The sequence below is a fragment of the Myotis brandtii genome, unplaced genomic scaffold, assembly GCF_000412655.1.
Source record: "Myotis brandtii unplaced genomic scaffold, ASM41265v1 scaffold134, whole genome shotgun sequence".
Lineage (NCBI taxonomy): Eukaryota > Metazoa > Chordata > Mammalia > Chiroptera > Vespertilionidae > Myotis > Myotis brandtii.
This window is the reverse complement of record NW_005354756.1, coordinates 1,765,532-1,778,320: the sequence shown is the minus strand read 5'-3', so window position 1 is coordinate 1,778,320 and position 12,789 is coordinate 1,765,532. Positions and strand designations below refer to the sequence as shown.

Genomic DNA, 12,789 nt, shown 5'->3' with positions numbered 1-12,789 from the left:
GGCGGGGAGAAGGGGGGTGTGGGGGGAGGGTTGACTGAATATGAGGGCTTTTTCATTGTCATGTTTATGTTGTCATACCCGGAGCCCCCTTTTCCTTTGCGCGGACCTGACAGTTGGTTAGGAGGGGCCAGCTCCACCGTGGCCTGTCGGGGGCAGTTGGGGAGGGGGCATGGGATGCTCCTCAAGACCCTCGTAAAAGGTCATGGTGTCTGGCAATTCAATCCAACCAGGGCTTTCCTAACCTTGGTTTGCCTGAGTTTAAGAGCGGAACTTGTAAAACTTAGTTAAGGGTCGAAATGTCCCCCAGTCCCCTTCTCACTGTTACTGGTCTGACCTGCTCTACCAGCTCGAAGTGTAAACATGATGACATCACTGTTCCTTTCACTCAGCCCCGCTGGCTTTCGTATCAAGTCCGGGATCTTCCTCCTGAGCCTTCACATCCCCACCTCCCATCAGCAACTGTCCGGAAGCCCTGGAGTTGCTCAGCCCCGTGTGATCAATACCCCAGGCCTCGCCCATGCAGCCGCATGATGTCACTGTTGGAGAGGGAGGGGCCCGCACAGTCTCAGGGTTTCCAGGGCGCGGCTTTTCTGCTGTGACACGTTGGGCCACTCTCCCTTGCTTGGCCATTACCCTCGGAAGCACAGCCACTGGGCCCCGCTGCATTGAAACCATTCCTTCTAACCCCCATCAAGCTGGGACCCGCAGCCTGCATCTCTGGTGCCTGTGGCCCACCTGCTCTGCCCCTTGGAGAGTGAGTTAGATCATGGGTTTCTTCCTTTCCAGAAAGCCTGGGCTCCTTGTCCAACTCGGACCACCTCCTCTCCAGCCAGACCTGCATCCCACTTAGCCAGGAGTTCGCTTTCGGGGACTTTTTGTCTGAACAGTCAGTCTGCCAGGCCGGCTCAGGCACCTATTGACTAAACAGGCACCTGCTAGACGCGGTTTCCTGGGAACTCCATGAAAGCGTGGGGACTAGGAGTACAGGTTTGAGAGTCTATGAGACCCAGGCTTGACCCCAGCTCTGTGACCTTGGGCAGTTACCCTGTGAGGCCTGGTTTCCCCATCTGTTTAATGGGGATGATGAAAACACCTGCATTATGAGCGCAGTCATATGAAAGCACTTGGTGCAGTGCCTGGCATATAGTAAGTACTAAATAAATACTTACTACTACTATTATTCTCTTACAGTAACAGTAATGATGATGATATAGTAATACAACTACTGCTACTACTAATAAAACAATCTGAGAAAGATGAACTCATGACCTCTGCTTTTGCTTTTGCCAGAAGCTCACACAGTCCTTACGTTTTGGACCATGGCATCCACGAAGAAGACTGTTCACTGTGGGTTAACCCACATTCCAGCCCTGTTTCTCTCTGAATCTACATTAGACAGCGGGTTCCTTACTCTTCCTCATCCCAACGTCACCCACCTGGCTGAACTGAATGAAATGCATTCCCTCTCCCCCCTCCCTGGAACCACATTGAATTCCACTGATCGAAGAAAATGAGCTCTGAAAACTGGTCAAAGACCCATTTTCCCACTTTTGAAAATGTCAGTGAACCGTGGTGGGGGCGGTTGGGTGGTACTAGCAGTAGCCCTGGGCCTCAAGGCTGACCCCTGTCCCCGCATCAGCAGGTGCCCGGGGGGCTGCCATCTCTCCAGGCTCACCAAGTGGAGGCTCTGGCTCCCCACCCCCACCCCCACCCCATGAGAACTGGATTCCAGCGGATTACACATGAGAATGGATGTTCTTTCTTCTCTCTGACCCAGGCCCAGCGGTCCCGGGCTTCATACACAGGCAGCCGCTTGCTTTGTGAAGGGTTGGAACAGAGATTTGGGGAAAGGCAGGTACCCCCTGGAGGGAGTCACTGTTCCCTTATTCTCTCTCTCCATTTCACGGGGAGCACCAGGCATGGAAGGGCCGGTACTGGGGTGCTGATCAGCTCCACAGTGGGAGGGAGGAGAGGAAGCAAACATAATGTGGAGCTCAGACCTCCCTCTTGCCTGCTTTCCCTCTTGCCTTCGGGTTTCCACCAGCACTTTAATCTCTCGGCGAGCCTCTGCCTGGGACTCTGGGACGGGTGGTGAACAATGCCTCCCTTATTCGCCGTGGAAGGTGTCAGGTCAGGATCCTGACCAACATTTATCAGACTGAAGGGCTGTCCAAGTTCAAATACCAGTGAACACAGGATGTTCTAACTCATGTCACAGAGAAGCTGGGATTCAGGAGCCGAAGCAGCATTTTTTATTATTTGGGCCCATTTCAAATGAAGCAAAAATTTGTGTAGTAGAAAGTTGGAAACCTCCTACATGTCTGGAATCAGTTCAATAAATTATTGTAAATCTCACAGTGGATGTGCGGAATGTACTGAAAATGGCTATATTGGCAGGGAGAAATGTTCATATCATTTTAAGTAAGAAAAAAGCATTGGAAAAGACTATGTACAATATGTTCCTGTGTTGTTTTAAAGGCATATGTCTAGCCCTGGCCGGTGTGGCTCAGTAGGTTGGGTGTCATCCCTTGCACCAAAAGGTTGCTGGTTCGGTTCCGGTCAGGGCACATGTCCAGGTTGTAGGCTCGATTCCCAGTAGGGGGCGTGCAAGAAGCAGCCGATGGGTGTTCTGCTTTCACATCGATGTTTCTCTTTCTCCTTTCCTCTCTCTCTAAAAATCAACAGAAATATTGTCTAAGAAAGAAAAAAATATGAATACTTTAATTCTGAGGGCTGATTCAGATAGTAATGTGTCTCCCTTGTGCACACATCCACCTATAGTTTCCCTTTGGTTGTTTATTCCAGGATGACAGGCCTGCAAGTTTGGAGAGTGGAGGGCAGGAGGTGACTATCCATTTCCCTCCTGAGCCCCAGGTGGCTCTGTCCCCGACCTCAGAGGTCTGGATGAAGGGGACTCACGGGCCTGTCTTTGTATGCAGGGTCCTTGGAGCACTACGCTTCAGCCTTGGCTGCATAAGGAATCAGTCACCAAGGGAGCTTTAAGGACTGCAAAGATTCTGGCTGAATAGGCGTGGGGCACGGCCTTGGCATTGGGAGTTCCCAAAGCTCCCCAAGTGATTCTAATGTGTGGCCACGGCTGAGAACCGTGCCCTAGAACATCATCCCTCCCTCCCTCTGTCCCCTTCTCCCCCCACAGTCCCAGGAGACAGCATTGCTTTGGAGCAAATAGTTTTTTCTTCTCAGTCAGCCCTTCCCTACGTGAAGCAGTGTGGACTAAGCTCTTGAGAGTGTTCGGGGGCCACTGGGGAAAGGAGTTTTCAGAGAAGCCCAGCCCATTTCTAACCACCCCCACCCCCCCCCCCCCCCGTTCTTCAGTATGGAATCGTGCTCGATGCCGGGTCTTCCAGAACCACAGTCTACGTGTATCAGTGGCCAGCGGAGAAGGAGAACAATACCGGCGTGGTCAGCCAAACCTCCAAATGCAGTGTGAAAGGTAAGGCCCAGAGTGGGTCTGGGAGGCCCAGAGGGAGGCCAAGGGAGAGTCCTGTGTCCTTGAAGGCCGGGAGGGGTCCCGAGAAGCTGCCTGGACTGGGTGCCAGGAAACGATGAGATCTCATGCTAGTGCTGCTCCTCATCAGTAACAGTGACCTTGCGTCAGTCCCTGCCCTTCTCTGGGCCACCGTTTTCTCATCTGTAAAACATAGAGGTTTGCAAAGACCTTGCATGCATATGTGCATAACCCATGGACACAGACAATAGGGTGGCGAAGGCAGGGGGTGGGAGTGGGCTGGAGGGGACCAATGGGGGGGGGAGGACATATGTAATACTTTCAACAATAAAGAATTTTTTAAATAAATAAATAAGTGGAACCACAACAACAACAAAAACCACACAGGTTTGGGGGGCATGTCAAGAACTGCGAGTGGTCTGAGACGTTACCTGCCGCTCTTTCATGGATGCTGGTGGGAGACACAAGATTCCTGGGTCACAAATAAAGGGCAGTTTGTTATTCACAGCAATAGCAGCAGCCAGAGTATCAGCTCCTTTTCATATGCGGGTTCTCTGAGGATGATGCAAAGAGGGCCAGACAGTATCTGCTCGCACAGTGGGTTGTATTACAGACGAGAAACCTGAGATTAGGGAATCTGAAACATTTATAAGGGGCACTGAGAGTGCCTGCCTTTTGCTCTGGGGTGCAACTTTTCTCTGTCTTCGGAGCCTGTTTGCTCTGCAAACATCCTTGAAAAATAATCCAGAACAAAGGCAATCAGTGTCTGTGCTCATAAAACATGCAGGAACACGGGAGACAGGTTGTCTCCGAGCAGGTGTATGGGGTGTGGGGAGGGGGGTGGAGGGAGATGGACAATACAGAAACAAGCAGGCATGGCTCTGTTCCAGTAAAGCTTTATGGATAGACCCTGAACTTTTCACAAGTCACAAGATACTCTTTATTCTTCTTTTAACTCCTCTGCCACCATTTTAAAATGTAAAAACTGCCCTGACCCGTGTGGCTCAGTTGGATGTTGTTCTGTGCACCGCGAGGTTTCTGGTTCAATTCCGGGTCAGGGCACATGCCCAGGTTGTGGGCTCAATCTCCATTGCAGGGTGTGCAGGAGGCAGCTGATCGATGATTCTCTCTTGTCATTGATGTTTCTCTCTCTCTCTCTCTCTCTCTCTCCCCTCCCTTCCTCTCTGAAATCAATAAGAATATTTTTTTTAAAAGAAAAAGTTGAGAGGCAGAGTTAACCTTTCCTAACAGTCTTCTTTTGAAGACCAGGGTGAATTCTGATCACCTGCCCTGCTGTGGAGAGCATCCTGGCCTCATCTACCATGATGCATAGGTGTCACAGTTAAGTTTAAGTTAAGGAGACCAGGTAGTTCCTGGAGATCCCCACCTGTTGAAGGAGCGGGTAGGGAGAAGGATTAGACAGAAGAGCGATAAAGTGCAACGCAGGCCTGGCAAAGCTTCAGCCGATCGTAGTTTTCTTTGGGCTGAAATGGCCTGGAGTGGCTGGGTAGCCATACCCTGTCACCTCCAGTCTTTGGATGTTGCCACCCTGGAAAGAGCAAGGCAGCTCTCTACCGTTGAGGCAAACCCTGAAGTTGCTGGCGGCTAGGACGGTAAGTCTTTATTGGAAGGGCATCTGCGTGGCCCCTCTCTGGGCTCATTACAACAAGAAAGTTGGATGGGTGCTGCTTGTCCACATGGCACAGGCAGCAGTAGCCTTGCTCTGACCTGAGCCAGAAATCCCATCTCTGTTCTCCTGATGTCTGAGCTGCTCTCCCCTCCGGGCAGGAAAGAGGGCCCAGGATGCTTGTTTAGAAAAGAGAGACCACCCATTTCAAGAAGAGAGGAGAGTGGAGAATAGTGATTAAGACTTCCCCTCATCCCGGCTGTGTGAGCTCTGCAAAGGGATCGAACCTCTCTGCATCTTGACCCCCTCATCTCTCAAATACAAAGCATAACAATAGTAAAGCCTCCCCCATAGGAGAGATTTGAAGATTAAATGCCATAATATATGTAAAGCAGGTAGCAAACGCCTGGCATACACTAAGCACTCAAACCGTGTTAGCTATTACTGTTCACGGGGCATCACACTTTAGGTTTTCTGTGCCAGAGTTATAAGGTCTGTTCGACCCGGGAAAGCAATGTAGCCAAGTCAGCCCTGACGTCCCTCTGACTTGTAGGGAGACGTGAGACTGTCATGGGAAGGAACACGGGCTGTCTCTCAGGGGTGGGGGCCTTGGCCCACCCAGGGCGGGATTGAGGGGAGGAGCGGGGTCATGGAGCCCACACCACCTCCAGAAATGGGTCTCCCCTCCTTTGATCACAGTAGCCTCCGTGATCCATATATACCCTGAACGACCCAAGGACCACAAAGGAAAGCTTAATTACAGAGCTGAAGTCTGGTTAAGTGTCACCCCCTCGAGGACATGTGGCTTCTCCAAGGATAATTTGGGTTTCTGGTTTCTCAATTGCAAATTTCCCTGGGACTCCCCCGTCTTAGGCAATCCGAGGGGATGTTGAATGCTTGCTTGCCCTGCTGTGTTTCCCGAATGCCTGGGCCCTCAGGAATTTCTTTCTCGGGGGTGCCCTGGTGTGTGTCAGTCTAGGTTGCTGCTCTTTTCTGGGAGTTCCCTGGGTGCTGGTCCCCGTGCTGGTGTGGAGCCCTTCTTGGGGGGGACTGCCTCCTTGACACCCCTCCTCTGTTTCGCTGTGGGCAGCACTCCTGCCTGCTGCTGCCTTCTCCCACAGGGACACTCATGTTTTCCCTCTACACCGGAGCTTAAAACCTCCTTAAACGCCACTGGAGCCTTCTCCTCTATGGAAACCCCTTCAAGAGTTGCCCCAGGGACCAGCCACTACAGTGTTGACAGCACCCTTTGCTCAGACACGTGTGTCTTATGCTGCTGTCCCACCTGGAGTAAGTTTTGTGTCGTCTGCCCGCCCCTCCGTCCCCAGATTGGAATACAGTTTTAACTCTGTTCTTGGGGTTGAGAATCCCAGTATCCCAGGAGCCCATGAGCCCAGTCTCTTTTCCCTCCAGGAGGCTTACGGGACCTTATGGAAACAGGTGACATGCTCGGATGGCCCAGTCCCCATCCCGAGGCCAGCTCTAGCAGAATGTAGTTTGTTTGCTGCAGCCGGGAGCAAACGACCCCCTTCCCGTAGAGTTGCATGCTGGTTTGAAAAACTCATTGATTGATTGATTGATTCATTAGTTCCTTCTTTTATTTAATAAATGTTTACTGGGTACCTGCCATTTGCCAGTAACATTTCTTGAGACTGGGAATTCTAAAACAAACAAAATATACAGGCTCTGCTGTTACAGAACGTACATTCTAATGAAGGAGATAGATAATAAACAGATATGTGATGTGTCAGGGAGAAGTTCTGCAAAGAGAAATCAAGCCAGGCAGGTGGATAGAGAGTGATCGTGCTATTTTAGACATGATCTTCGGGGAAGAACAAAAAAGGTGACAGTTATGCAGAGACAAAAGTGGGACAAGAGAGTGAGCCATGCAAGTTTTTGAGGGAAGAACACGCTGAGCAAGAGAAAAGGCCAAGGTAGAAGCTGCTCCGCATTTTCCAGGAAAAGCAAAGGGGCCAGGGTGGCTGGAGCAGAATGAGGAAGAGGAAGGGGAAGGGAGAGAGGAGACCAAAGCTGTAGCCAGGCCAGCTCGTGGCTTGAGAGACAGTAGGGCTCTGACTTCGACTCCAGTGCAATTTCTGCAAAGTATATTGGGAAGCCACTAGGAGGTTCTGATCAGGAAACTAACATGCTATGACTTACCATTTTTTTTTAATTTTGTTTTATTGCTTAAAGTATTACAAAGAGTATTACATATGTCTCCTTTTTTCCCCCCTTGACCTTCCCCCGGCCTCCCCTACCCCCCAGTGTCTTGTGTTTATTGGTTATGCTTATATGCATGCATACAAGCCCTTTGGTTGATCTCATACCGCCCCCACCCCCCAACCCTCCCAACTTATGACTTACCATTTTAACGGATCCCTCTGTTGATACAGAACACGTAGTGATAGGCTAAGATTGGAAGCAGGGAAGCCAGGGCTATTAGAACAGTGCGGGTGACAGATGATGCTGTGATGGTCTGGCCTGGACAGGTGCTTCTCAGCATGGGGGGATTTTGCCCCTCCCCCTGTTCCATCCACCCCCTGGGAACATTTGTCTGGGGACATTTTCAATGGTCCCAGCTGGGGTTGGGGATGGTGCTGGCACCTAGTGGTAGAGGACAGAGATGCAGCTAAACATCGCACAAGGCACAAGACAGCCTCCACAAGAGTTATCCGGCCCAATGTGAGCAGTGCTGAGGTTAAGAAATTCTGGTCTGGAATGGCCCTGGGGGACGGGGTGAGGTGGGCTCAGATTGGAGAGCTGTTGTGAAAGGAGAGCCAACAAGAATTAAGGATAGATTCAATGTGAGGCATCCCGTTGATGGTGCCTGAGCATCAGTTCTGAGCTGGTAACTGCAGGTGATGGTACCATTTCCCTGTGCAGTCAGCTGGGGACTTGCAGGGATTGAGGAATTTGATTTTGGGCACAGGAAGTTGGATGGAGGGGCCTAAGTCAAGCTGGCAAACGTTTTCTGTAAAGAGTTAGGTGCTAAATACTCTTTACTTGTTGGCCACATGGTTTCTGACATAACTATGTAACTCTACCATGTGAGCATAAAAGCAGCCACAGCCAATAGGCAGACAAAATATGTATTTCAAGAAAGCTTTATTTCTGGAAACTGTACATGCCTAGTGGGATATTCCCCAAGGACAGAAAGAACTTTAAAATAATCTTAGACTGTTTTCAATGATGATACAGTTGGTGGTAGTGCGGTGTTGTCATACTGAGACTTGTGTGTGGACTGTGAAATAAAGCAAATGAGTTGTTAAGTTGGAGTGCTAGCAAACAGGATTGGTAGCATAGAAAAAAGAAGATCAGGGTAGAAAAATTAAAGAATTTCAGTAAAAACCTGTAGTTTTGAATTAGAAGCACCAACAAGAATTCATGATATATTTTTCTCTGGAAATAAAGTTTTCCTGAGGTCTGTCCTCTGAGAAAACTTACAGTGAGCACCGTAGCTCCCAAACTTTGGGTGCTAAATACCATTACTCAGTAAAAGCAACCAGGGCTCCTTGGAGAAATGGCTGAGCCCAGATCTGGGGCAGGAAGTAGATAAGGTCATTGACACATCTCACCGTGTCAGAAAGCAAAGATCTCAGAGGACTCGGGGCCAACTGAAGAAGGCTCAGTAAGAATAACTGCAATGAATTGAAACGCATCAAATATACCTTTACCAGTATATGTTCCTAACATACAAAACAAACAAACAAAATCCCTCTCTGACTAAGTTAGAAGGATATTGGAGAGGCAGTCTGTATTTTTAAGCTGGTAAATAAAGGAACAGAATCAAGCTCTTATCCTGTCTTCTCTGGACAAACGGTACTGTAGGGTAACCAAATAGTTCATGGTGGGGTAGCTCTTCTCCCATGACAGCATTTTAGGTAGAAAATATCACCATTTTACAGGCCCTCCTGGACCGACGGGTCTCAGCAGCGATCATTGGTGCCTGCACCCAAAGAGAAACAGCCAATCACTGGCGCCTCTGATTGGAAGTACGCACTAATCCCTATGAATTCTTGTTTCAAGCCTGAATCTGATTAAGCCTCAACATTCAGTTACCAATTTCTACGAAAAACCGGGACCAAATAACATGTTAAAAATGAACCATGGGGATTCGGTCAGCAACTTCTAGGCTGTGGGGAACTCTACAAGCCAAATTAAATTGGGAGGGGGGAAAATTTTGAATTACCAAGAAAAAATAGAGATGCACAGCCTCTAGATCAGTGGTTCTCAACCTTGGCTGCACATTAGAATCACCTGGGAATCTTTTTAAAATCCTGATTTCTGGGCCTCATCCTCCGGAAATTCTGTTTCTTTGTTATGGGGTGGGGCCACAACATTAGTAACAAAGAAACAGAATTTCCGGAGGATGAGGCCCAGAAATCAGGATTTTAAAAAGATTCCCCGGTGATTCTAATGTGCAGCCAAGGTTGAGATCCACTGCTCTAGATTAAGAGAGACTTAGAGATCTGCCAACCAACTGCAATGGGTGGGATTTATTTGGACTCTAATTCAAATAAACTAGAAATTTTTTTTTAAAAAAAAAAAAAAAGGGAAAAAGGGGGGGGGGGGGCGGAGAAAAAATATGACCAAAGAGCAAATGTGAACCTTAACTAGATATTTGACTGTGTTAAAGGGCGACTTTAAGTTCTTATAGGTATAATAGTGGGTGGTGGCCATGCCTCTTTAAAAGAACTCTTGTCTCTGGTGATGCACACTGAAATATTCGCAGGATGAAAAGATACCATGTCTGCGGTTTGCTTCTGAGGAGAGAATGGGGGCGGGGGTGCAGGTGAAGTAAGAGGTGATCATTGTTGGAGCTGGGAGGTGGTGCGTGGGTTCCCTGCATTATTCTCCCTACTTTTATTTACATTTGAAATGTCTAAAATGAGAACGTTTTTTGTAAAAGTGCATTTATTAAGGCAGCCTGCTATAAGGGTAGACTGAGGCTCTCTAGAAGGTGAGGTCTGGGTATATTTTTAAAATTGAATTTATTGAGGTAGCATTGATTATTAACATGACATAAATTTCCGGTGTACACAATATAGTTTGATATCTGTGGACTCTACTGCATGCTCACCACCTGAAGTCGTTTCCTTCCATTACCGTATATGTGACCCCTTTACCAATTCAAGAACTTTTTTAAGCAGGTTAATTTTTTCACCCTGGCTCAGTTTTTTCACCTTTGTAATTCCCTCCTTCCTATTTTGGGAGTTGACTCACCAAGGCACCGAGCACACCCACCCACTGAAACCTATTCATTTCCAAAGCTGATTGGTTTTTTATTTGAAAGTTGTGCTGCTCTTGTTGGTTCCTGGGGTTGCTAAGAAGTGCTGACTGCTTGCTCTTTAGGCTCTGGGATCTCCAGCTATGGGAAAAACCCCCAAGATGCCCCCAAAGCCTTCGAGGATTGCATGCAAAAAGTCAAGGAGCAGATTCCCGCCCACCTGCAGGGATCCACGCACATTTACCTGGGCGCGACGGCTGGGATGCGCTTGCTGAGGTAAGGGCAGGACGGGCACGGAGCAGCCCATGTGACCAAAATAGCCAAGAATGTGTTGGACTTTGCCAAGAACGTAACTCTGTTTCTGGGAACAAATCCCAAAGACAGAAGCCCATATTCTGCCATAAATGTAGACTTTAAAAAGTTGGGAAATTTTTCGTCTTTATTTTAATACCCAGAAAGAAATAGTTCTGAAATCGATTCCCTTGCCCTTGGCAATTCGAATGAGAACTCTGAGAAAGGGGAAGGTGACATGAAATCTGTTCACAGGGTTAACTCTAGTTTTTAGAAAAGTAGAAACTTTGTTGTTGTTTTTGTTGTTTAATATATTTTTTAATTGATTTCAGAGAGGCAGGGAGAGGGAAAGATAGAAACATCAGTGATGAGAGAGAATCATTGGTCGGCTGCCTCCTGCATGCCCCTTACTGGGGATCGAGCCTGTAACCCGGGCATGTGCCCTGACCAGGAATTGAACGCTGACCTCCTGGTTCATAGGGCAATGCTCAACCATTGAGCCACACCAGCTGGGCAAAAAGTAGAAATTGTTTATGACACCTCCTATGTTGACACCTGTGCACAACCAGCTCCACTGAGGGCCACCCATAGCTATGTAGCTTGTACCCATGTACAAAACGACACTGAAATCTACTTCAAAGTCACGAAATGTCTGCACCTCCCCTCACCCCATCAAAGCCTTTGGAGTTATTATGAAACAAACATCTCATTTCATCCAACTAAGCAGTTCCTTCTAGATTTGCAGCCATGACTTAGCCCAGTTGCATTGTTTCTGAAGGCCATTTATCTCCATTTCTCCATTATAGTATTTCATTGGCCTTGAAATAAAAGAAAAAAATCGTTTTAAAAAACAACAACATCGAACTCAAATCTCTCTAGGGTAGAAGCTGCTCCAAACTTTGAAAAATCAGGCTTTATCCCCAAAAGATGACACTCATTCTCCTCCCAAGCCCCCTTGTCTGTGATCCCAGGAATGTCAGATCGCATGTAGGCATGAAGGAGACACAAAGGAACAAGCAAACAGGGCCCCTTCAACATCGCCATCCAAAAAAATCTTAGTTGGATTGGGCCTTTTTCTTGCCGTTTTCCTACCCTTGTTCCTATTCCTGTGTCCTGGTTGACCAAGAGGAATGTGGAATTTCTTAGAATCTGCCGTGTTTTAGTCATTGAATTTACCTGAAATAGAAATGATATAGAAATCCCTTCCTCCTGCCTTTTCTTCCACATGGAAACAAAGAACCCAACTTTTACTTTGATGCTTTTTCCCCCTCCCAGTCCTCTGAGTGAGAAATAACTACAAGGCTCTGTGATTGATAGCCCGTGACCAGCACCATGGGTAGAAAGGTCAACGCTTGGGGAAAAAGATGAATGAATGTTCCATTTGAATGCATTGAATATTAACTCCTCCTTGTGAAACTTTCTGATGGCGAGCCATGTCTTCGGAGCAACTAGCTGACATTTTAGTGGCTAGAAAAGGCAAATATTTTTAAAAATTAATGGGAATCGTCCTGGATGAGAACAGATGAAGCTAGGGAAACTCTGAATTCTTTTCCAAGCACCGATCGCTTGCTACTGCTTGTCGCACTGCTCTTTCTTCGTGAGCCAAGAGTGAGCCCGTGGCCCTGGCTTTCTTAACACAGGGATGGAAGGGAAGATAATGGCCCGGTGAAATGGCAGCGGGTGAATGGCATGATCACACCATGTCCTGGGTGACATGAAACTACTATGTTGCCACCCCTCCGAGGGCAGCACACGAATGGATTCCACCCAGTGACGCCCCCGAGCGTCCTCATATCCCCCCTGGTGGAGCACTCCCAAAGAGCGGAGCTGGAGAGTCGACCCTCTTCCTTCCCGCCCCCTCCTGAGCTCCCCTTCCTTCTGGCTTGATGAGGGCTCCTTTTTATGGTGCCCCCAAGAGATGACTCATACCACTTCTGTGCCTTCCCGTCTCCTTTCCTCTGCTGATCTGAGTCAGAGCAGCACAAGGCTCTTTGGACGAGGTGGAGGGCGGGGCAGGCACAGGTAGGGGAGGAGAGAACTAGTGGTGCTTTTCCTGGAATCTGTTTTCCTGCTTGGCAGGTTGGCAGGTACCTAGTGCTCCCTGCGGTCCCTTCCTGTCACCCAGGAAGCCGTAGCTGGCAGGAGGGGTTGCCTTGTGTCGCACACATCTGGGAA

At 48.4% G+C, this 12,789-nt stretch overlaps 1 protein-coding gene across 1 annotated transcript in view; it reads left to right on the top strand.

The window, feature by feature from the left end:
• ENTPD3 (ectonucleoside triphosphate diphosphohydrolase 3) overlaps positions 1–12,789 on the top strand; it is a 49,006-nt gene that overhangs the window by 6,886 nt on the left and 29,331 nt on the right. Inside the window, exons 4-5 of the mRNA XM_005860408.2 lie at positions 3,337–3,454; positions 10,449–10,599. Coding sequence (XP_005860470.1) covers positions 3,337–3,454; positions 10,449–10,599 — 269 coding nt within the window. The remainder of the gene's footprint in view (positions 1–3,336; positions 3,455–10,448; positions 10,600–12,789) is intronic.